At 35.4% G+C, this 22,920-nt stretch overlaps 1 protein-coding gene across 1 annotated transcript in view; it reads left to right on the top strand.

The window, feature by feature from the left end:
- Window positions 1-22,920, top strand: part of MMS22L (MMS22 like, DNA repair protein) — an 81,692-nt gene that overhangs the window by 5,573 nt on the left and 53,199 nt on the right. The window contains exons 4-13 of the mRNA XM_039356080.1: window positions 287-339; window positions 2,242-2,329; window positions 2,409-2,583; window positions 4,177-4,270; window positions 8,288-8,418; window positions 10,550-10,663; window positions 13,361-13,540; window positions 18,713-18,775; window positions 21,119-21,238; window positions 21,817-22,043. Coding sequence (XP_039212014.1) covers window positions 287-339; window positions 2,242-2,329; window positions 2,409-2,583; window positions 4,177-4,270; window positions 8,288-8,418; window positions 10,550-10,663; window positions 13,361-13,540; window positions 18,713-18,775; window positions 21,119-21,238; window positions 21,817-22,043 — 1,245 coding nt within the window. The remainder of the gene's footprint in view (window positions 1-286; window positions 340-2,241; window positions 2,330-2,408; window positions 2,584-4,176; window positions 4,271-8,287; window positions 8,419-10,549; window positions 10,664-13,360; window positions 13,541-18,712; window positions 18,776-21,118; window positions 21,239-21,816; window positions 22,044-22,920) is intronic.

Here is a 22,920-nt window from a genome sequence, read left to right as displayed (position 1 = left end):
GTTCAAGCTGTTTATAAAGGAAACCCCTAGTAAAGATTGAAGAGTCCATCCTCCTATAAAGAGATGCTTTACCTAGGCTAGCAAGCTTGTTGGCATGGATGATTGGCAAAGATAAATGTTTTTTTTTTTTGAAAAAAGAAGTTTAACAAGTATAATGTATGTGCATATTCATGGGTGTATGTATGTATAGAGATTATGTGTGTACAGAGATACATGTATGATTTGAATATGGTATTTGTGTATATGCTTTTGTTTCCAGTAACATCTTTTTCTTTTAATTTGACAGACAATTTATATACAAATTAGAAAATCTTGTTCAGTCAAGTTCATCTGATTTTGGTAAATTTTAAAATATTTTTAGCTTGTATATGCCTTATAATAGTTTGTACAATAAAATTGTGTGTATGTGTCTGTGTACACATAGATAAATACTTAGAGCCTATCCAAGACTTTCCTATATATACAGGTATATATGGATATACATATTTACTATGGTAATGCAGAGATCCCCAACCCTTGATCTGCAGACCAGTTCTGGGCCGTGGCCTGTTGGGAACCAGGCCATACAAGCAGCAGATAAGCACATGAACCTTAATTTGCACATGCATGGGATCTAGGTTGCGCACACGAAACCACCCCCACCGCTGCCACCAGTCTGTGGAGCAGAAAGGTTGCGGACTGCTTGCATAGTAATTATTCCTGACTGTTAACGATTTTAAAAAACTGTCAGATTCCATCCTATACGGATTCTGGAAACCCAACAAAATATTTGGATACATATTTATTTTTCACTCTATCCTTACATGTGGGAGACACATTTTGACCCAGGAATTTTGAATTGTTTTTAAGGAATTAGTTTTCTGAATATATATATATATATATATATTAGTTATGCTGTGTTTAGTTTATTTGCTATGTGTGTGTGGGGGGGGGGGAGCCTAATGCCTTAATGATTCTTCTGGGACAAAAAGAAAGGAAAAACAAAAGAAATACTATCATCTTGATGCTATGTGGTATACTTAACAAATTTCACATCCCTATTTTAAAAACAAAACAAAACAAAAACAAATCTTAAAAACAGTGCAGCAATCCAAATAATCTAACAGAAAATTTGACAGCTGGTTTGGTACTTCATGTTTTCAATACCAAGCAATGTAACTAAAATATTAGTAATGTAAATACAATTATACTTTTTGCTTGATAGATAAAGATGTTGCCATTTTCTTAAAACGCATAGCATATTCTGAGCAGGCAGCCATAAAGCAGAAGCTCCATAAATGCCTTTAAAGAGACATACAACATTGATAGGCTCTGAAATGAATATGAGATTAAGAAGCTGTGATGTTCCAGATGTTGCTGAATTAAAATTCCCATTAGTCTCCTACCAACATGGCTAATAGTGAAAGATAAAGGAAACTGGGCAATGGACTCCCCAATCCTAACATAGAAATGTATTTAAACAGTTCCATCAGTGTTATGTTGAAAATATTCCTGATTATCATGTCCTATACACATAGTGACAGTCCCAAATTAAGGTTAAGAATGAGTTCTGTTCCCTAACCCTGTCTTTAACCCAAATTTGTGTTTAAGTCAGAACTTAGACTTACAAATGGCAGATGGCATTATCCTTCCTCAAGCCAAGTGCTGAAGCTGTGCTTTGCTTTCAGGAACTGCTGAAAACCACTAAAAACAGGGTGTACATTAAAAACATGCAGCTTCAGTGGATCTTGAAAATAATACACGGCTTTAGTGCCTCATCACTTGAGGAAGGAGAATGCTATCTGCCATTTTTAGTAACAGGGAGTTGCTCTTAAGTCAGGCATTCTTAACCTGGGACTGCCTACTTGATGAAAAATACATACTGCACCATCTTGAAAGACTGAAAATTCAACAACCAACAGAAAAATCCATTTGTATGTGTGGGTCATACAGTGTTTAAGGAGCTCTCCTAGAAACCAGGAGATTGTGAGTTCTAGTCCTGCCTTGGGGATGAAAAACTCCTTAAGCCCAACTCACAGAGTTGTTATTGTGGGGAAAATAGGAGGAGGAAGGAATATTCTATATACGTTCACCATCTTGAGTTACTTATAAAGTAATAAATTGTTACACTGGTGTGGATAATTCAATAATATACAGTTATGATAATATGTATTGTTGTTTATCCTTAATATGAAGATCAAGTAAAGTTGGGCAGTGCACGCGCTCCCTAAAACTACATCCTTAATTTCTGATTTATTTCAGGTCAAGCTGCAAACCTTCATTTAGAAGCACAGAATATAAGACACAAATGTGTTGAGTTCCTGCAATACGTGAAAGTTTTCATCTTCAGGTGAGATGCCAAGTCTTGTTTCATCTATTCTGTATATTTTTTATGTTGTACAATCCTATGTATCCCTGAATTTCTTCAGGTATCTGGAGCCACATGAAACAGAAGATGAGCTGTTCCATCCATATGAGAAACAAGAAGCACAACTTCCTTCCTTGATTGTTGAAGAACTCTATTCTTTGACGCTGCATATTGGCCACTTATATGATCTCCCTGCTTGCATTTTAGAAGGAAATACCATTCAGCCTCAAGCAAAGGTTGTCTGTCTTTTTCTTCCTTATAAGCAATATTATCAGAACATGAGGATCATGCAAAAAAAAAAAAATACAGAATGTATTATTTGTAAATGTTGGGACATTGATGAGAAGCCACAGGGGAATGCTATAAGATATGGCACAAAGTCAGTACCATTATTAAGTGATGACTTAAGAAGTGATATTATTAGGGCTCATCCCTTGGCGTAGATATAAAAGATCTCTAATTTGTAGGCCAGCCCCCAGGAGGTTTCTCATCTAGCCTGTTGAATTTCATACACAGGTCCCAGTCTTTCTTCCCCATTAATTCTGAATTTGGGAAAGATTTTATCTCTAGTATGCATGTGTGTGAGATACTGTACATTAGGATGTCTGCCTTCTAAAATACATGTGCCTTTAGGAATGGGGGGGGGAGTAGTGTCTCTGCACATTATTTTCATTCAATTCTCAAAGTCCCAGCCCAAGTTCAGTTTGCCTTTGTTTTCTTCGCCTCCGTTATTTTAGGAAATTTTTCAGAAGTTTCTCTGTGGCTAGTAAGATGGAGAATCCTGCTTCCATAGGACACTGTAGTTGACCTGTATAAAAGTACTTAAAATCCTCACCCTTCAATGAATTCAGAAGTGTTGAATTGCCCATCATTGTTTCCCAAAACAATTTGTTCTTGTAGCATATTAAATCATTACTATTGAATATATAGGAAATTCAGAATATTTTAGTTTAAATGTATGCTGAGATAAAAATGAAAAACGTTCCTGGAGATAAAAAGATAAAAATATACTACATATACAGAGAATTCTCATTTAGCAACCGCCTTGTTTTTAGTGACTACAGTCAATGGTGGGATTTAGCTAGTTGCACCGGTTCAGTAGAACTGGTAGCTAATTTTTTGTTGACTTCGGTGAGCTGGCTGATGCCCTAGCCCTTCTTTGCAAGGCCCAGAATAGACTGCCGGAAGTGCATGGATGGGGGAGGCCTCCAAGGCTCAGAATGGACTTCCGGAAGTGGCGTCTACATACTTCCAGTGGGGCATACTGGGTCTGGGATGCCTCCACGACTCAGAATGGACTTCCGGAAGTGGCATCCACACAGAGAACCGGTTGTTCAAGTATTTGAATCCCACCACTGACTACAGTGATAATGGTGTTGAAACTAACTTTGCGACCAGTTTTTGTATTTATGACCTTCACATTTGTAAAGCAAAGGAAACTGAAGTAAGATTGTAAGCATAATTGCAGTTTCACTTCAGGACCTCTTTGCTTAACTACCAAATTGCCAGTCCCAGTTGTCACTAAATGAGGACTACATGTAGTGATGCTATAATTTTTAAATGACTGGATACCTATTTGCAATAGTAATAGCATGATCTTATAGTTTTTTTAACTAAAGAATTGTCTTTTCTCTGTTGAGTCATGATACATACAACCCTTTAAAAAGTGATGATATTTGGCATCATTTTAGTAATATTACATCTTTCCTACTACATTAATTATCAGTTTCCAGCACATGGAGGGCCAGTTCATTTTAAAAAATTTATATGTCATAGTTTATTTTGCATATATAAATTAAAATATTTTTCTTGGATATTTTTTAATGTAGTTATTTCCTCCATCATGGCACTTGCTGCATCTGTACATAGACATTCACTGGTCAGTGTTAGAAATCCTCCATCTTCTTGGTGAAAAGATGCAAAGTGAGTCTCCTGGCTTATATATTTTGTGTTATTTGTATGTTGGGATTTGGAAGGATAAATACAGTACATGCAAATAATTGCTAAAACAATAGTTTCAAGGAGAGTTTATATTCTGTAGTCTTCAGAAAGAAGTTTATTTAATACTATTTTTCATAGTATTAAATACACTTCTTTCTGAATTCTGCAGATCCCACTAGTCCTTAGCCAAGGTTCCAACCGATCCAAGCTACTCCTGATTTGGTCCCTCCCAGCTCCGAATCTTGGTGAGATAAGAGACTGCCTTCTTTTCATCTCACCCATCTGCCTACCTCTCCCCATCTCTTCCTTTTGGGCCACCTTAACACTCCACCACATCTGCCATTACTGACCTGGCCAACACAATCTGCTTTCCAAAACCCTCACCAGAAGGCTACACACAATTCGGACGAGATGAGCACAGTCTTGGGAAGAAGAACTGGCACGGTCAGCAACTGCCCAACAAAGAGGTTGGTTGTATCTCATCAGTGGCAGGAAGAAGACAGTGAAGGTAATCTGAGGGTGGTAAAGCTGGCAGAGGTGGTAAAGCTGGCAGGATCAGCAGAGGTGTGGGGAGATAGGTGGATGGAAGAGTTGAAGATGCCCGTGGTCATAAATGCTGCAGGGCTGCCAAGTGCCCAAATTTCAGTGTTGAAGGTGCTGCAATGGCTGTATGTTTAGGGACTGGGTATAACCACTAGTCATTCAGTGTCCCTGTAAATTTGGTCTCTGAACAAATAGTCATACCTCAAGGACTAACTGTACAATTTTCAATGACAAAATGAAGCTTATTTTTAATTAGTGAGCTCTCTGGCTCTTCGCTCAGAAGTTACAGCATTTGCTCTGCTTCCTTATATGTATGACAGGGTGGACAAACACAGGAAAAGTGATGCAATCTACAAAAGGAAGGGAAGAACTTGTGGATTATATTATTGATATCAGGCATTTTCATCCTTTACTCTCTTCATATTGACTTTCTTACATCAATCTTCATATTTTTAAATATGGTCCCTCCATTATCTCTTGGATTTTGTTTGGTAGCTGGTGGATCTATTAAGATTCTTAAACCAGGACTTTATGGTCCAGGTTTTAGCAAGTTGACATTCAAAGTTCAAATTTTCATATATAATGGAAAACATTTAAGTACACTAGGATTGAAACAGTTTGATCAGTCTGTTTATTTTTGCTTGCAAAATTGGGATTTAAAATGCTTACATTTATTTATGCACAGTTTCAGTTTTTACAGCTGATCATTTGCCCACAGCTCTATTAAGACCCAAGCTTACACAATAGTTGTTAAGACTATTTAGTAACTCATGAATTCAATTCAGGGAGGTGCAGTAAAAAAATATTTCCAAGTAATTCACCAGGAAATACAAGAGAAGCTAAAATATGGAAAGAGATTATGCTTCCTGTTGTTTTTTTGCTATTTAGGGAGAGAATCCAAACATGTTTTTAAATTATGGAAGCTAAATAAAACAGAGAAGATTAGATTACTGTTTTATGTTGATATCTGGTGATTGGGAAGATCAGTCTCTCCCCTCCGGGTGCCCGCCAGAATATGTTAGACTTCAGTTCCTGTTATCCTAAATTAGCAAAATGACAGTGAATTATGGAGACCAAAGTCTAATATGTTGAAATGCAGACAATATCCTGAAGGAACCATCTTGGGAAATCCTAAAATAGGTTATTTCCAGTGCTTTTTTTTTGTAAAAAAAAATAATAAGATGCCAGAACTCACACACGTCATACAACCCGCCTTGCCTACCCTACAAGGTTCCATCCAAAAATGGTGCTGGAACTCCGTTCTGGGCGTTCTATGAGAAAAAAAGCCCTGGTTATTTCTATTTCACTTTCTTTTACTACAACCTCTCAGTTCTCAAATTATAAACAGTTTTAATAAGATTGATTCATCTATATCTGTGCAGCCCCACTTTTAAAATCAATAAATAACTCAATTGATTTATATATTTTCACAGCAAAACTTCGCTTATAAATCAATTAAAAGATCAATGCAATGCATCTATTTATTATTTGTCCTATTGATTTAAAATCAATAAACATTTACTGTCCTTTTGATTTTGATGGAATTTCTAACTTAATTCTTTACAAATGCATTTTGTTTTCACTGTATTTTGAAAGGGTAAAAGGTCCTTATACAAATTGCACACTCAACAGTCTGTTAATACTACAGCGCAATTTTAAATTTAACAGTTATCTTTATCTTTATTAGTGAAGTTATAAAAATATTTTGAAGGCACATGATGTAATGTATGCTCACATGTGATTATCCTGCAGTATTTTTAAAATTATTCATGCAACTTTTCTTAGACTGTCCAGTAAAATACAATGTTTAGAATTGCATTGTGGTCTCAAAAATGGCTATTCTTAAGGTCCCAGTTACTACGGCCAATGAAGCATAAAGATGTTCTCAGATTTTTTAAAAACAATTCCTTGATTGACAATTCCATTTTAAAGGTATCAGTGGTAACCAGACATCATTCAGCATTGATGTAGAGTACTGTCAATCTTAGCTACTGAATGATAGATGAATGCCACTTATTCCTTACTTCTCTGTACCCCCCTCTACTTCCACAAGTTTATTTAATAATTGATAAAAAGGTATGAATTAAGTGACAAGGCACCCTATTCACATTTACTCAATATGTTCAGTGTACTCAGGCTACTCTACCCCTAAATATTTGTTCTTGGAATTGCAAAATATAGGGAGAGGGTAACATTTTGAATTGGGCAGACACTGAAGGTCACATATTATAGTAGAAAAAGTTTGCTCAGATTCACTGTGAGAGCTAGTTTAACACATGGCTGAAGGAGAAAAGATAGGTATTTTCAACTTTATATCCAGCTTTATTACGTTTTACAATGCTAAATCCTAGATTGCGTCCTTTGTACATTATTTAACAATAAGAATTTAGAGTTTGCAATAAAAGCTAGTGTGGGGTGCTTTTGTTCTGAGAACTTGTTTACGCAGCAGTGCTTCCTTCCAAATATTGCTTTTATCCTCCTTTCTAAATTTTAGAATTTCCTTTCAGTAGTCAGAGAGAAAAAGGGGACGAAGGGCAGCCTTAGAAATGCATAACTTCAACCATTTTCAGATATAATTCTCCTGTCTCCCTTCCTACCCATGCATACAGTGGTGCTTCCCCAAAAATGCTTTCCCTCTCTTCAGTTCTAACTGAACATTAATAGACAGTGACATTCCTGTTCCTTTCTCTGTTCCTGAGCAATCTCCAAATGTAAAGACTCGGAGAATTCTCACAGAGGCCATTTGAGGCATGCACTGATGGAGGGTAAAATAGAGTAAAGGGATTCCTTGGTTGCGATAGAAATTTTGGACAAAAGTTAATTACGCTTAGAGGAAACTAACGAAGCCACAGTAATGGAATCAGCATTAATTTAGTCATGACCAATTTAGCTTCCTGTATAAATGAGTTTGATATGTAAGATTTTTTAAAACTTTTTTTTTTGGGGGGGGGGAATGGTTTGCAATTAAATATTTTGCACGGGAAACCCATCTAAAGGGAATATTAAATATTTTGCAAGGGAAACCCATCTAAATCAGGATTCTGTTACTGAACCAACACTGGACATTTTCATCCTACTACAAAGACACAGTGATATCAACCTTTTTATTTCATTTATTTATTTTTATACTGCCTTTTATTATTTTTAAATAACTCAAGGTGGTAAATGTATTTAATACGCCTTCCGTCTATTTTCCCCACAACAACCTGAGGTGTATTATAAGTATGTTCGCCTCCCATATGAGATGAGTTGGGCTGAGAGAGAGTGAGTGACTGGTTCCAAGATCACCCACAAACGATACAACCAAATGATACAAATCTGAGATTTACAGTATGATAAATTTAGAAAAGGAATGACTATAGGTTTGGTTTGCAGCTGTTTGTTTTTGCAGTGAAAACATATATTTCTATTTCTGCATTCGTTAAGCTAATTTTCTCATTTTATTTGTTTTTCTAGGGCAAACCATATATGCTCACAGGTTTACCAATTTAACTGGAGAAACTCTAACCAATATCAGTTTGTTTGAAGATCACTGTGGAAACCTCTTATATGATCTGATAAGTTTGTCAGTTAAGAAGTATTCAAAGGTATTACAATTTTATTCAGTATTAGGGTAATGTTGCCTAAATTTCTGAAACAGTAGAAATGTATCTGTTTATGAAATAGTATTTCCCAGATAAATTCATCTTATCACTATTAATTCAGCTTTGTGAGATGGTTAAATGAAAATACAGTTTGATGAGAAGTGCTTTTGTACAGAAATAAAATCTATGAACTATAAAAGTGAGTGATGCCTTTGGCAAATGGAAATCTCCAGATATTCCTTCTTTTCCTACGGCCCTAATGCTCTAGAGCAGGGGTATCAAACTGCCGGGCCTGCGGGCTGGATGCTTCATAGCGAAACTGTGCCCACCCTATTGCCGGCAATGGCAAAAAAGTCGAGAGAGCTAGAGAGATCAACAGTCTTTGGACTGTGACAGGAAGCAAAAGAGCTGGTTACAAGAGTTATTATATCCATTTATCTCCTAATTTTAGTTGTAAGTTTGTTATAAAATGGGAGAGAGCGTGCCCACACACACACACACACACACACACACACACACACAATTTTTAATAGCCTATCTTTTTTTAAAAAAAAAACCACCAAAAGGTTTATTTAATAAATCTTTCTTATGCATTGTTTCCTTTACCTTCCAAAGTTCCCAAGTGCAAAATAAATTATTCAGCTAATTAATTCTAAACTATCAAATAGGTTAGTTTTGAATTGGATAAAGGGCAAATCTACGTGACATGTAAAAAGTAAGTATTTATTTTCCAAATGTAATGCAAAATGGAGTGGAACTTTGTTTTTTAAATCTTAAAAGGGGAGTGGTATTCAGTTGCTACATGTGACTACAATACCACCTGCTGGTACATCAAGGTATAACTCATTTGATTAAAGATGGCAGACTAACAGTTCAGGAAATATTGCATTGCTTCCGAACAATGTAGTGTTTTTATTCTATCATGAATGGCATTAAAGTTGTGCATTTATAGGTTCTATCATAAAAATTAATGTGGAATAATTTGAAAATATTGGTTTATTTAGCAATAACATAGTTTTGTCATACTTTCAGAATTTACAAAGTTAATGCTGTAGAAATTTCCTAAGATATCCTTTATTCAGAGTCTGTGATTTTATTTTATTTTTTATTTTTCATGCTGATGCTGTGGGGACTAGAAAAAAAGTTCTTGCTTGCATGTTCCTTTTATTTGAATTATTCTAAGATCCTTGTTGGTTTTGTTGTATGATAGAGCTTAACAGATAGCGATATCTGACTATCACTAAGGTTTTAATTGTAATGTCAACCATCCTGAATAGTAGCCCTTAATACCTGACAGGTAACCTTAAATAACCACAGTACTCAAGAACAAGCTCTGTTGAATTCGGCAAACTGGATAATGAGAAAATATAGAGAGGATTGTGGTATTGATCTATAAAGCATAGGCTTAGTGTACTAGTTTTAAAAGCATTTTTCCAGAATTATATGAATGTTAAACAGATTTGCTTATGAACTATTTAATAATGGTCAAAGCGACAATTGAAATCTCAACGATAACCTTACCTATTATTTAAATGTGATTTTTAAGTAGGTCATTCTTCCAAAAATTGCTTTCAAGAGTCAGAAGGGTTTCTACAATGGGACCGGAAGAAAGAAGTCACCAAAATTACCTTCTCTAAGTCTTACCAGTAGGACAGTTTCAATAATTTCTCACCAATAAAGAAGTGATCAATGTGTATGAATCGTATTGAGGTGAACGCTCCTTAAACATTTTCTTAGTATTAGGCTCATAAATAATTCCCAGTGGTTTTGACAGATCTAGATAAGTCTCTTCTCTTTTTCTCTAACATACACACATAAGCTAACACCTATCCATTTTCTGCCTTAAAGGGAGTCACTTCTGAAAAATTGCAGTAGGCAAAGAAATTATAACACAACAAAGATAATGCACATTTAAATTTGGATTTCAAGCACATGCTTACAAAGATCTGACAGCTTCTTTTTTTTGAAAAAAAGAAAGAAAAAATTTATACTACTTGCTGGATGGTTTAATCTTTTCATATTTACCCATTTTAAGTATTTCAGTGATATTTTTCAACCGCTTCCTCCATCTCTGACATTTGTTCATGTATAAATGTTTTCTGCTTTCTCCGAGTTAAAATGTTATTTGTTGCAGGTTAGGCTCTCGGAAGCTCTTATTACTCACCACTATACTTGTATCTGTATAAAAGAGCTGTGGGTTCTGCTTATTCATCTGCTTGACCACAGAAATAAAGCATCTCTTACAGAGGTAGGAATTGTTACATTCCCAGCATGAATACATTTCATGAAACAAATTGCGTTGGAAACCTGCAGAAATTCATAGTTTGACAAATATATCAAACGATTTTATCTACCCCATAGGCAAACTTGTATCAGAGGTGTTGCTTTTTTTCCTTATAAACTTTAAAGAAGTTTATGTTAGTTGACCAGCGTGGTCAAATATTTTTCAGCATGGTATTGCTGGATATTATCAGACCAGGAGTAAGGCAACCATCCATTGAGACTTAGTTGGGGAATCATTAGGACTGTAGTAGCTTAAAGAATCAACAGCACAATAAGCCATCCTTCCCCCCACTAAAAATTTATAGTTAAAATTTCTGGTATTTGGCCTTGGGACAGTACCGTTTCCCCAAAAATAAGACACGGTCTTATTATTATTATTGCCTCCAAAAGAGACACCAGGTCTTATTTTGGGGAGATGTCTTTTCCATGGTCTTACCTCGCTGCAGCAGCACCGACAGCCCTGCCCAGATGGCTCATTTCTTCTATGGCTGCTTGCCGCCACTTGCTTGCGTTGCCCCCACCCTCCATTTCACCATCAGGGACCTTCAGGAAATGCCTCTGCAGCTGACAATGGAGCTCCAGATTGATGCACATGGTGCCCCCCAGCCTCCATTTCACTGTCAGAAGCCTTCAGGAAAGGCCTCTTCAGCCCACGCCTCAGTCTCGGTTCTCTGCTTCAGAGGCCTTTCCTGAAGGCCTGTGACAGCGAAATGGAGCTCATGGGGCACTGGGCACGTCAATCCAGAGCTCCATTCTCAGCTGCAGAGGCATTTCCTGAAGGTCTCTGATGGCGAAATGGAGGCCGAGGATGATGCGCGCATATGCGTAGCAGCAGAAGTGAGCCGGCGAGGCAGGTGTTGGGGCCTGGGAGACCTGGCTGCAACTGTAAGTGGGTGTGGGGCGCGTGGGATAGCTCCACCAACCCCCGCCCTAGCTTGGGCTTATTTTTGGGGTAGGGCTTATATTAGACCTCCCCCCCTAAATTAAGCTAGGCTTATTTTCAGGATAGGTCTTATTTTCAGGGAAACACAGTAAGTCATAAACTAATATTGCATGTCCAGGCAATAGTTATAGCTTCTTCATAGCCTCTCTCTTCTGATGTGTTTCACTATTCCAAATTGATTTACTTTGTAGCTAATAGAAGTTCTGCTTTACCAACTGTGCACACATTTGGAATGAAGGCAAATATACACGTCTCAGGATAATGTTGCAGGAGCCAATTTGGATCGGTCCCTGGGACCAGAGGTTTAGTCTTCTGAGTTTTCAGACTCGTGATGGAGTCCATTTTAAGGAAACTTAAAAGTGTGTGTACTTTGCTAGAAAGACGTTCCCTGAGGAGGGGCTCCAGCACGAGTCCAAAAGCTCACAAAACTAAACCTCTGGTCTCAGTGACTGACCCAGATTGGATCCTAATACATTTGAAATTGGTTATTGATTATATTAAATGGGGTGGCAAGGTATTGTATTGTTACATTATTTTACTGTCATTTAATGTTTGTACTTATTTGTGGTGGGTCCATGATTTTATTATTATAAAGAATAAAAGCTAAAGTTGGGTGTATTAATCTAGCCTCCTGATAGAATTGTTTTTTTGTGTTTTTTGTGGTTTTTTTTAATTGAGCAGTTTACCTGAGTTTAACTAATCACAAAACACAATTTTGGAGAATTCTGAAACCTGTCTTTATTTCCACCAAATAATTGCAAATCATTGTCCTCATCTAGTTTGTCTTGTTCTTGATTATACTGAAAATATACCCTGTTCTTTATATAATCTAAAGGTGGTCTCTTAAACTACATAGTTATAAACTGAAGTTTCTATCTAAAATAGCTAGAAAGTACCAGATTGTCTATCCTTACTTTAATTGCATGATTTGGGTTTTAAATATAAAGGTTTGTTCACAAATTGTTGATTGAGATGTAGCTGAACTTGATTTGATTCTTTTATTTATTCAGGGTTTTCTTGCCTCTTACAATCAAGAGACTTGATTTTACTCTTTTGCTTTGTTACAGTCCTATGTCAAATGGCCCTTTCTCCATAGATTGTCCCCAGTGTGATATCCATTTGTATTAATGGTATATTTTGGATTTCAGATTGCATTCATGGGAACTCTGAATCATATTAGGTCTACAGTGAAGGTCAAAGAATTAATATACCCTTGTCCAATTCAGAACCTGAATTCCTTAAGAAAAATATATTATCAAAAGTAGAATTACTTTGGAACAGGGGCGTCAAACTCACAACATCACATGACGTGTCGTGACATATCGTGACTTTTTTTCCATTGCTGGCAATGGGGTTTCGCCATGATACATCCGGCCCACAGGCCAGCAGTTTGACATCCCTGCATTAGAAGAACTAATGTTTGGCTATCAGAGGATTTTTTTCCCTGTTCTGGAAATATTTGTCTCTGTGTGAATGTGCATTTGTATACATGTTCACTCAGAAATGTGACCATATAAAAATGAAAGTGCATCCAAGGTATGTTTAAAAAGTTAGCTAGGAAAAAGATCAGATTGTTTTCTATTTCAGCCTCAGAATCTGCCCTGTGTAACCTGCTATCTGATAAAGAAAAAAAAAAGGAATAGGAAAAGTTCTTCAAGAACTAAGCAGATGGTTGAAATCTGCAGGATTCCTTTTAAAAACTGTTGGTTTTTTTTACAGTCTTTTTGGAACTGGCTAAATAAAATTCTGAATAAAGTGTTCGAAAAAAACAATGGTACTGGTGCAGTGTCTGCTTTTGAATCAATTCCATGCAAGGATCTACTGAGTTTCAGTTGGTGGATTATAACCCACTTGGCTTCACTTTATTGTATTGACCGGAATGGATATATAGATGAAAAGGTAAGTTTGTCTTTTTTCCGCAAAGAATATTTGTAAGGCGTTTTTAATATTTCATTAATTTCCCAGAAGTTTTTAATACTTGTGAACAAAATGGCATGTAAATTTCTTAAATGTGAGATGCAGAAATATTCATCTTAAATGCAGGAATCTTAATCCTATCCTACCTACAGAAATGTTTGCTATATTTTTCTTTAAAAAGTGAAATGACAAGCACCAGTTTAGTAACAAGGCAGTGTTAAAAGTCAAAGGTCACACGGTGTTTTTAATTGTCACATTCCTGTTTTAAAAATATTTATTCTTTAAGCTCATTGAGAGTGTGTCAGTGTGAAAAAGAACATTTGTTGATTTAGGTAGAACATTATAAAGGGAGTAATCTTGAATTATGGATTTTTTTGCAATGAGTATGTTGCTGAAGGCTGGCGGCTGAATGCAATAAGAGTGGTAGATAATGGAAGAGTGGTAGATAAAGGATGTTTCAGAACAAATGGAAGGCTTAGCAAATGCTTTAGCATTAAGCAGGGAGAAAGAGAAAGATGTGCCATGTCCCCTTGCTTGTTCAACGTATTTGTGGAGAAATGTAGAGAATGCTTGTGTTGATGGAGGGTATGATGGGAAGGTGACTATATGTATGCCTTTGTATATAAATAAAGCCATATTGTTAGCAGAGAAGTAAAATGGTTTGCTGTGAGTGTTGGACTGATGCATTAAGGAAGATGGATTTGAAAACTAAAGTATCAAAGACCAAGGTAGTGGTGCTTGAGAGAGAGAAGAGAGCGAGCGTTTGCAAGTCATAGACAAATAGTGAAAAACTAGAGCAAGTAGATAAATTTACGTATTTGAAAGGAAGAGCTTTTAAGATGGACCAATGCTAATGGTATATGGTCTGAAATATGAAATGCTTACCAAAAGAACTAGAAATTGTTCTGGTTGAATGGTTGCTGGAATTGGGTATGTCTAGTTTAATGAAGAGAAGGACGAGGGGGGACATGATAGCAGTGTTCCAATATCTCAGGGGCTGCCACAAAGAAGAGGGAGCCAAGCTATTCTCCAAATTGCCTGAGGGCAGGACAAGAAGCAACAGATGGAAACTAATTAAGGAGAGAAGCAACCTAGAACTAAGGAGAAACTTCCTGACAGTTAGAACAATTAACCAATGGAACAACTTGCCTCCAGAAGCGGTGAATGCTCCAACACTGGAACTTTTTAAGAAGCCATCTGTCCGAAATGGTATAGAGTTTCCTGCCTGCCTGAGGGGTTGGACTCAATGACCTCCAAGGTCCCTTCCAACATCATCATCATCATCATCATCATTATTATTATTATTATTATTATTATTATTATTATTACAACATGCCCACTGCCCTCTTTGTTATCTAGAAGCGAGAGGTATGTCAGGAGGAATATAAAAATTAGCTGTATGCAGAAGGATTTAAGCAGTAAAATAAGAAGAGATAAGGTCAAGAATATATGGGCGCTGAATATAGGAAATGTGATTTGAATGCAAAACGGAGAGATCAATAGAGCTGATAATATCTTGAAAAAGACACCAAGCACCAGTGTATGAATGGGGTGGAAGAAGGGATGGTTTGAATGGTAGAAATTTGTGGAGATATACAGTGAACTGATTGAATGAAAAATCATTCTAACTGTGTTAACTTATTTAAAGAAAGGCGAAATCCCAAGCCTTTAATTTCTTGAATTTATTTCTTTTCTGCACTCTGCATCTTATTTCTTACCCCAGAGAAAACAATATTATAACTATATGTTTATTTAAGCACTGAGGGTTTGTCTGCATTTAGTTGACTTGTAGTTTTTATAGATATATATTCTATTTGTGAAATTTTACATTTGTTATCATGCTTTAAGCATTGTTTTCATTAGATTCTGATTTTCAGCTGGTCAGAGAAACGGATCAAGCCATATGAATGGCCTATAGCCCCAGCCAATTGTGGTTTGTTTAATGAACTGCTTTTAATAAAAGCATCACTTTGTTTCCATATGAAGCCAGTCTATGAAATCCTAATGTCTGGTAAATTATCGCTATGAATTTACACTGACCTTGAACACCATAATGAAATCTGGGTGCTTAATATTAATGACTTTTGAAAATTAATAAAAATGGAAACCAACATTACTAAATAATCAGTCTTAGTGGGAACATGCATACTAATTTTTGTGGTCTGGCTGCTTCTGCTTGGCTTTTGCAAGCATAAAGACTAAAGCAACCACTAAATTCTCAGAAGTGAAAAACTCAACCTGTACAACATGAAAAACTCAGCACGTTTGTTGAATATGTACAAACACAACTTTTGACTTTTTTCTTTTCCAAAAAGCTGTTTCTGTTGTTAGTTTCCAAACCTTGGATTATTCAAGCAGACCAGAAACATATACTACCTATCCTGAATGGCCTTACCTTTAGTTAATTGGCAATTTCCTGTATAATATTTTAAAACAATTATTTTATATCTTCAGATTATCTGTTTTGGAAATGTATACTTGTATTTGAAGATTGAAATTATTAAAAAGGTCACCAATACTTTGACACTGTAATAGACTATAACAGACTGGATTTCATATGCATACTCACATGATTTCAGTTTAAAATAACATTTCATAAATAATATTAAAAACAAATTTAGGAAAGATCAGTGCAGCTTGGTTTACCTATTTGCACATTGCAGTATGCCATTACATAATTTATTTGGTTTTGGCTTCATGCTGAATATAGACATGCTTGCTGTCATTTATTTAATAAACCTTGATATATCCATCAGTTTTGATGTATATTTAGTGGTAGTACTTTGCATTGGATCAAAAATTGGAAAGCATCAATTTTCTCTAAGAAAATATATAACTTTTTGAAAATTTGTAAAACACAGATAGATCTTAAATGTCTTTTCCTAACACCCAAAGAGTCTGCATTATCATATTCTTAAAGGCTATATTCATAAATTTTAAAAACCAAATAGAATTTAAAATATTACAACTTTTGAACATTGCAGGGGTCAATTTTAATGCTGCTCAGGGCTACCAAAGAGAGTTTGAATGATTTTGAGCTAAATATTCTTACCTTTGAATAGTTTAAAATACTTTCTAAGATAAGCAAAGAGTGCTTTCCAGCTGAGCAGCTTAGCAACTCAACAAGTGAAGCAGAAGAAGAAACTAGATTCTTTTTGCATAGAGTTAAAAAGAAATGTTGCCTATATACTTAAAGTTGCAACTCAAGTTGTCTTTAGCTCAGAACTACATGTGTGTTTGTTTGGCAGATGGTATCACAAGTATTTTCCTTAGGCAGAAATAACAGACATACTAAGGGAGTGAATATTTTGCAATGCTTTATGAAACCCTATATTGTAAAGGCAAAAGCACTTTTTATTAAAGATAGAAAATGGTTGTCGTTTTAACACCGTTGGGGATTTTTAGTTCAACACTTGAAAATCTTTTGAACTGTGTTTATAAACTTGATTTATGTAAACCAGGGGTGTCAAACTGCCGGCAGTGGGCTGGATGCGTCATCTGGAAGCTGCGCCCACCCCATTGCCGGCAATGGCAAAACCATCCTGATACATTGCGCGACGTCATGTGACTTCGCGAGTTTGACATGTCTTATGTAAACAGAAGGGCTTAATACTTTATTCCTCATTAACGTAGACCAGGGGTAGGCAACCCTGGCTTTTTTATGACTCGTGGACTTCAACTCCCAGAATTCCATGACTGGCTCAGGAATTCTGGGAGTTGAAGTCCATGAGTCATAAAAGAGCCAAGGTTGCCTACCCCTGACTTAGACCAAATCAGAGAGGGCAGTAATTATTTCTAGATCTTCTGGAAGGTTTCATTAACACCACTTGTGATTAAGAATTGCAGGAAAACTAACTTATAACACATGCTGGCTATGATCCTTAGAAAAAATATGTAAATTAATTAATTGCTAGTTGTGATTCATATGAAATCCATTGAAATTAGCTGCATTCTTTAAATCATGGGTGTCAAACTGCCGGCCCACATGCTGGATGTGTCATGGCGAAACCGCGCCCACCCCATTGCCAGCAATGGAAAAAAAGTCACGATGTGTCGTGACACATCACGTGATGTTGCGAGTTTGACACCCCTGCTTTAAATAGAGTATAGCAGACACATTGAATTTAGAACCTAAAGGATAATCTAAATTATATTTATGCATTCTGAAGATCTTTTTCTTCTAGGTAAAAGGTGATATTAAATATTTTATTCCAACAAAAACAAAATGAATTTGTTCTGTGCAAGGCTCAGAAATACTTTTTGTACTAATTTAACAATAGGATAGGAAGGTACTAATTTTTTAGGTACTAATTTTAAAAATAGTGAAAAAGGAGATAGCTTGTCGCAGTTTCACTTACTGGTCATAGATATATTCATGGGAAGAAACACGTTGAATGAGTCCCAGGCTTTAGTTGCTCTATCCATCTATGACTATTATAGCTAACTATGTACATATAGAAAATTCACTAGTCGTAGAATATAATCCTCAATAGAAACTATTGCCAGTGATATAGGAGAGGCATTATGAGCAACAGCATTAAACAAACCCTCATGAATTTGTCTACATATAATCTTCAACTTACAAATAGTTGCTTAATAAACATTCAAAGTTACAGCCTACTTGCAAAACCGGAATTAGGACTCGAAGTTTCAGCAGTTATTCCATCCTCCTGTTCCCCTCCCTGCAGTCACATGACCATGTTTTATGATGGTTTTAGCCAACCATGCCATAACTAACAATGGGTTCACTTAATGACCGCCACTAAGGTCATTAGGTCATAAAGTCGGCCAATTTTCTAATAGTAAATTTTATATTTTATTTATGCACTTTATGAAATAATACTTCTTTTAGGGTGTCCTGAAACTTCTCTCAATCAGCTTCACTCAGTAAGCCAGGAGCTACTTTTATGAAAGAGGGAGCTCTCTCTATTTTCTTTCTGTAAAACCTGTATACCTTTATATAACTCTGTCCTCATGTGCTTTTACTCACTTTTTTTCCAGGTCAGAAATATAACTTCTGCCTAGTTTATTTAGGTTACAATCCTGTTAGTTAGCTGAGAGATCTTTGACTTCAGTATAAGTTACTAATGGATAGGTTTTTACAGAGTAATTGTTGCTGATATTATTAATTATTTTTTTCTATTTTCCATTCAGAAATCAGTAGAATCCAACTGGCCTTATGTTGAAGATCTGCTGAAACAGTCTGTTAATAATCAAGTAAGTATTTTAATAATAACTTGAAAGTTTGATGATGGCTGCTTCAAACTATGGGGACAAGGGATTTAATGTACCTTATTCACTTATTTTCTGAAATTAATTTTGAATATATCCATCCTTGTTGATCTTTTAAGCTAGGATTCTACATAGTTCTTTTCTTGTTAGAAGGTATACTCTTAAATGTTGTTTTTTGAAGATAAATTGTCAGATAAGGTCCATGGTAGAGATAATTATCCTGGACATGTTACTTGGCTCCTTTGACAAGATATATTCCAAATAAGAACAGGATGCTTAGAAAATGTATACTGCATCTGAGGGTATCAAGTTGAGAGACGTGATAAGGGAGATAGTCTATTGCATTGAAAATTCAGCTATATCCTCATCACAGCAGGAAGGTGACTTGACTTGCTGAGCAATTTGTCTTACAGGCTTGAATCAAACTCTTACTGATAAGGTTGCAGCTTTTGAGCACTCATTTCATACCTTATCATTTTTCTTTCTGCAGAGCTGTTAATGCAATACTTTGTGGCCCAGAGGTCAGAAGTGACCTCCTTTTAAAAGTACTTTTAAGCATGCTGCACATATTAATGTTTTTTTTTTTTTTTTGTGAATTTGTTCTTGGTTGCATGGTATAAATGCTAATTTAGTGTCAACCATTACATAAATAATTTGGTTGAATTGTTTTGTGCATAGCTGAAGATAGCTGGCCGCATAGTCAAGCAAAAGGGTTATGGTTTTCCTTTTGACTTTTAACTACTCCATAAATGAATTCATAATTTATCCAATATTCCATTTACTGAAATATTATGAAGCTTCCTGTTAAAGGAAGACAGCTGTACTGTGTTGTTGTTCCCGTTTGTCCCCTATCCCTATAAAGGTTTAGCCTCAAATTCTGTAATTCAAATTGGACCTGCACAACAAAGAGGAAGAAAATTGTGGGAGGATTTTAGCACGAATTCACATTTTTTGGTACCAGCAAAACTGCATATTATCCTAATTAAAGCGATAGGTGTAATTTTATGTATATTTATCACAGTTTCTTTGAATTAAGTGGAACTTACTTCTGTGACAATGAACATAGCATTGGTGTGTGTGTGTGTGTGTGTGTGTGTGTGTGTATTAGTGTTAGAAGAAAAAATGAAAATATAAGTATAGTTAAGGAAAAACAACAGTTTTAACTGTTTATATGATGAAAGTGATTTTCAAACTCAAATATGCTCAAAAATATCTTATAATTTTTTATGTAGCCTTTGGAAAAGTATACGAATGGTTATTAAACCCTCCCCTCCCTCATATTTTACTGCAAAATATAATTTCATTGCATATAGTTCTTTAATACTATAAATGTATTTTAGGAAATTTAACTAGTCTTTCTTGGCTAAAATGGTGATAGAGTAGGTTTAGTTACTGTATGTTGCTGAGATTTGAAGAATAAAAAATGTAGCTGCTTGTTGGGGTTGGGGAGAAAGTTTCCTTGGAATTGAACTCGTTGCAAGTAAGCATTTATTTTTAAATACTGCCTTGTTTTTGGCCTGTCCATGTATACAATATATGATTGTATATAAAGAAGGAATATTTTTTCTTAAGATAAGCAAACATTTGTACCAAAAATATTGTGCTTATATAGCAAGCCAAACTTTTAAAAAAATGTTTTTTGAACCTACTGTTGTATTTTATAACCATGATTTATAACTTATCATGATCAATGGTCTTAGCCAAGGTGTGAAATAATGTTCCTAAATCAATATGCTGTTTTACCTTTAAAAATGAATTTCAATTGGCCAGTTCCAGTATAATTGACCAAGGATTATATTTTATTTCTGTTCTTTAAAATGCTACATTCTTAACTGTCTGGCAAATGTGTAAATACTATAGTTCATAGAATGCTGGCATTTAAAGTTACAATAAAGAATCGCTATAAGTGAGCCAATTCTGTCATGTTCATGGTAGCTAGAAAGTTAGAATTTTTCCTTTGCGTCTGTTGATGCTCTTTCCTAGGCATTAGGAAGTATTTTTGGTCCCAAACAATTTTTCTGGAGCATGCTTAGACATAGCCTCACCATGAATTAAACTCCAAATTATCTTTGAAGTATGTCATGATTCAGATGCCTAAAAAATATACATGGAGATTAGTAGATAACAGTACCATCGTTTCTCAGATTGCTTTTTCTATTTTGCGTGTTGTTTTAACAGAATTTCCTTTTAAGCCAGAAAAGGTAGTTATAAAATGAAGTACTTAATGTGAATCCTTCTGATTTGACTTGTGGTCAAGGTTGTATAAAATAGAAACCTTGATAAATTAAAAAAAACAAACTAATAACATCTTAATGTTTTGTCTGCTAGGCTGGAATTTTAGAAGAACAATTACGGATGCATCTTCAATGTTGCTTGACATTAAGCCATATCTGGGATGTAAATCTCACTATTGTCACCATAGTTTGGGAACATTACAGCAAAAATCTGGTTAGTGAATATGTTTTTTAAAAAAAATCTAACATTTGGAGGTTTTTCTAAAAAGAAGTATTCCAGTGCTTTTTGTTAAGTGGTAGGTTTATTAATTTTTACATTATTTTATTCCAACAATAATACAAGTTCACAATATTTGAAATATTTTAACTTAAACTTGTTATACCTTGTTATTAGCAAATAATCATTCTAGATTCTGTAAAACAAATGATCAGTTTTATGTATGCATTCAGTGTGCATTGCACTGTACCACAGAAAATCTTTCAGATCAGTAATATGTTTTTTTAAAAATTGATATATTATATTTTCAATAAATATATTAAATAAATACATGTCAAAAGGAAGGGGTGAACCCTTGTTGCCAAATATAGGATATTTCATTTTCTGCTGTTGTGATGAGAAGAAAGGAGCAGCGGATCCCCAACTAGCATTCATTAGGTGATTGACGATCTAAAGCGAGAGAGCTCTTTATTTCCTCAGCTATTAGACATCTGATTGGTTATGATAAAATAACTTGTGGAAGAAAGGAGAAAGCTTCTGCCATGTTATGCAACTTTTTTTTTTTTTTTTTGCAGAACAATCCTTTTACCATTCCTTGGTTTGGCCTCAAAGGTCTTGCAAATATTAGCAAGACACCTTTATCTATGTATGAGTTGATAAAGAGCTACTGCAGTGATGTACATACACCTGACATGTATATATCCTGCAACAGTTTCCAATTTTTTCTTCGCATTTTGGCACAAATAATGAAGAAAGCAGGCAAGATCAATGGAGTTCATCCATGGAAGCAGATCAAAGGAAGGTATGCGCGTATCTCTGTCTATCTACCCATCTATCTATCTATCTATCTATCTATCTATCTATCTATCTATCTATCTATCTATCTATCTATCTATCCTGCCCATCTCCCCTGTGAGGTTACTCTGAGCAGCTTATAGTTTTCCACCTAGGATTTTTCATCCACTATGTCCTTTTTATTGTGGACACCTTTTGTCTTATTTTAGAAGCATCCATTTTTTAAGATTTATATTCATAAATACTGACTTCCACATGCTATAATCCACACTCCTGATGACCCAGATACTTTCCAGAAGTTTATGGATCAGTCCAGAAAAGGATCAATAGTAACCATCATGTTTTTGCTTTTTGGTTGTTTTCTCATGACACGTTCAGTCTTAAATGTTCTTCTCAGATCCCAGTAAAAATGTAGATCAAAGTTTTCCAAATTGCTGCTCTAAAAATTTGTTGGGATTATTCCTTCATCTTGACAACAGAGAATGGGGAATTTTAGTCAAATTGCTGCCAACAGGACTGGATTGTAGAAGACTGCCATAAATTTTACCAGTGTATAAAAGTTCACTGTAAAGCAGGAAAAAACTTCAATTGATGATACATCAGGAAAAACTTTAGTTGATAATAATGTTTACTAGATTTGTTCAAATCAATTTTCACTTTCTCCCCAAAGGACATCACATATATATTATTCGTGCTTCATGTATTAGCAGCTTCTGTTTGATGAAAGGTAGACAGAAGTAAAACTTTTGTTCCAAATCTCAATAGTGCCTCTTTCTCATGTGACATTTGTGATTTACATTAGCTCAGTCACACTTGTCAGGCATATCTTACAGTTTCCTACTCTGTGAATGTTTTTTGTTCCTTATTCTGAATGTACTGGTATA

The sequence above is a fragment of the Crotalus tigris genome, unplaced genomic scaffold (assembly GCF_016545835.1).
Source record: "Crotalus tigris isolate CLP2741 ecotype Arizona unplaced genomic scaffold, ASM1654583v1 scf7180000018784.18638703518:1950463, whole genome shotgun sequence".
Classification (NCBI taxonomy): Eukaryota; Metazoa; Chordata; class Lepidosauria; order Squamata; family Viperidae; genus Crotalus; species Crotalus tigris.
The sequence above is the reverse complement of the archived record's forward strand: the minus strand, read 5'-3'. Positions and strand labels throughout refer to the sequence as shown.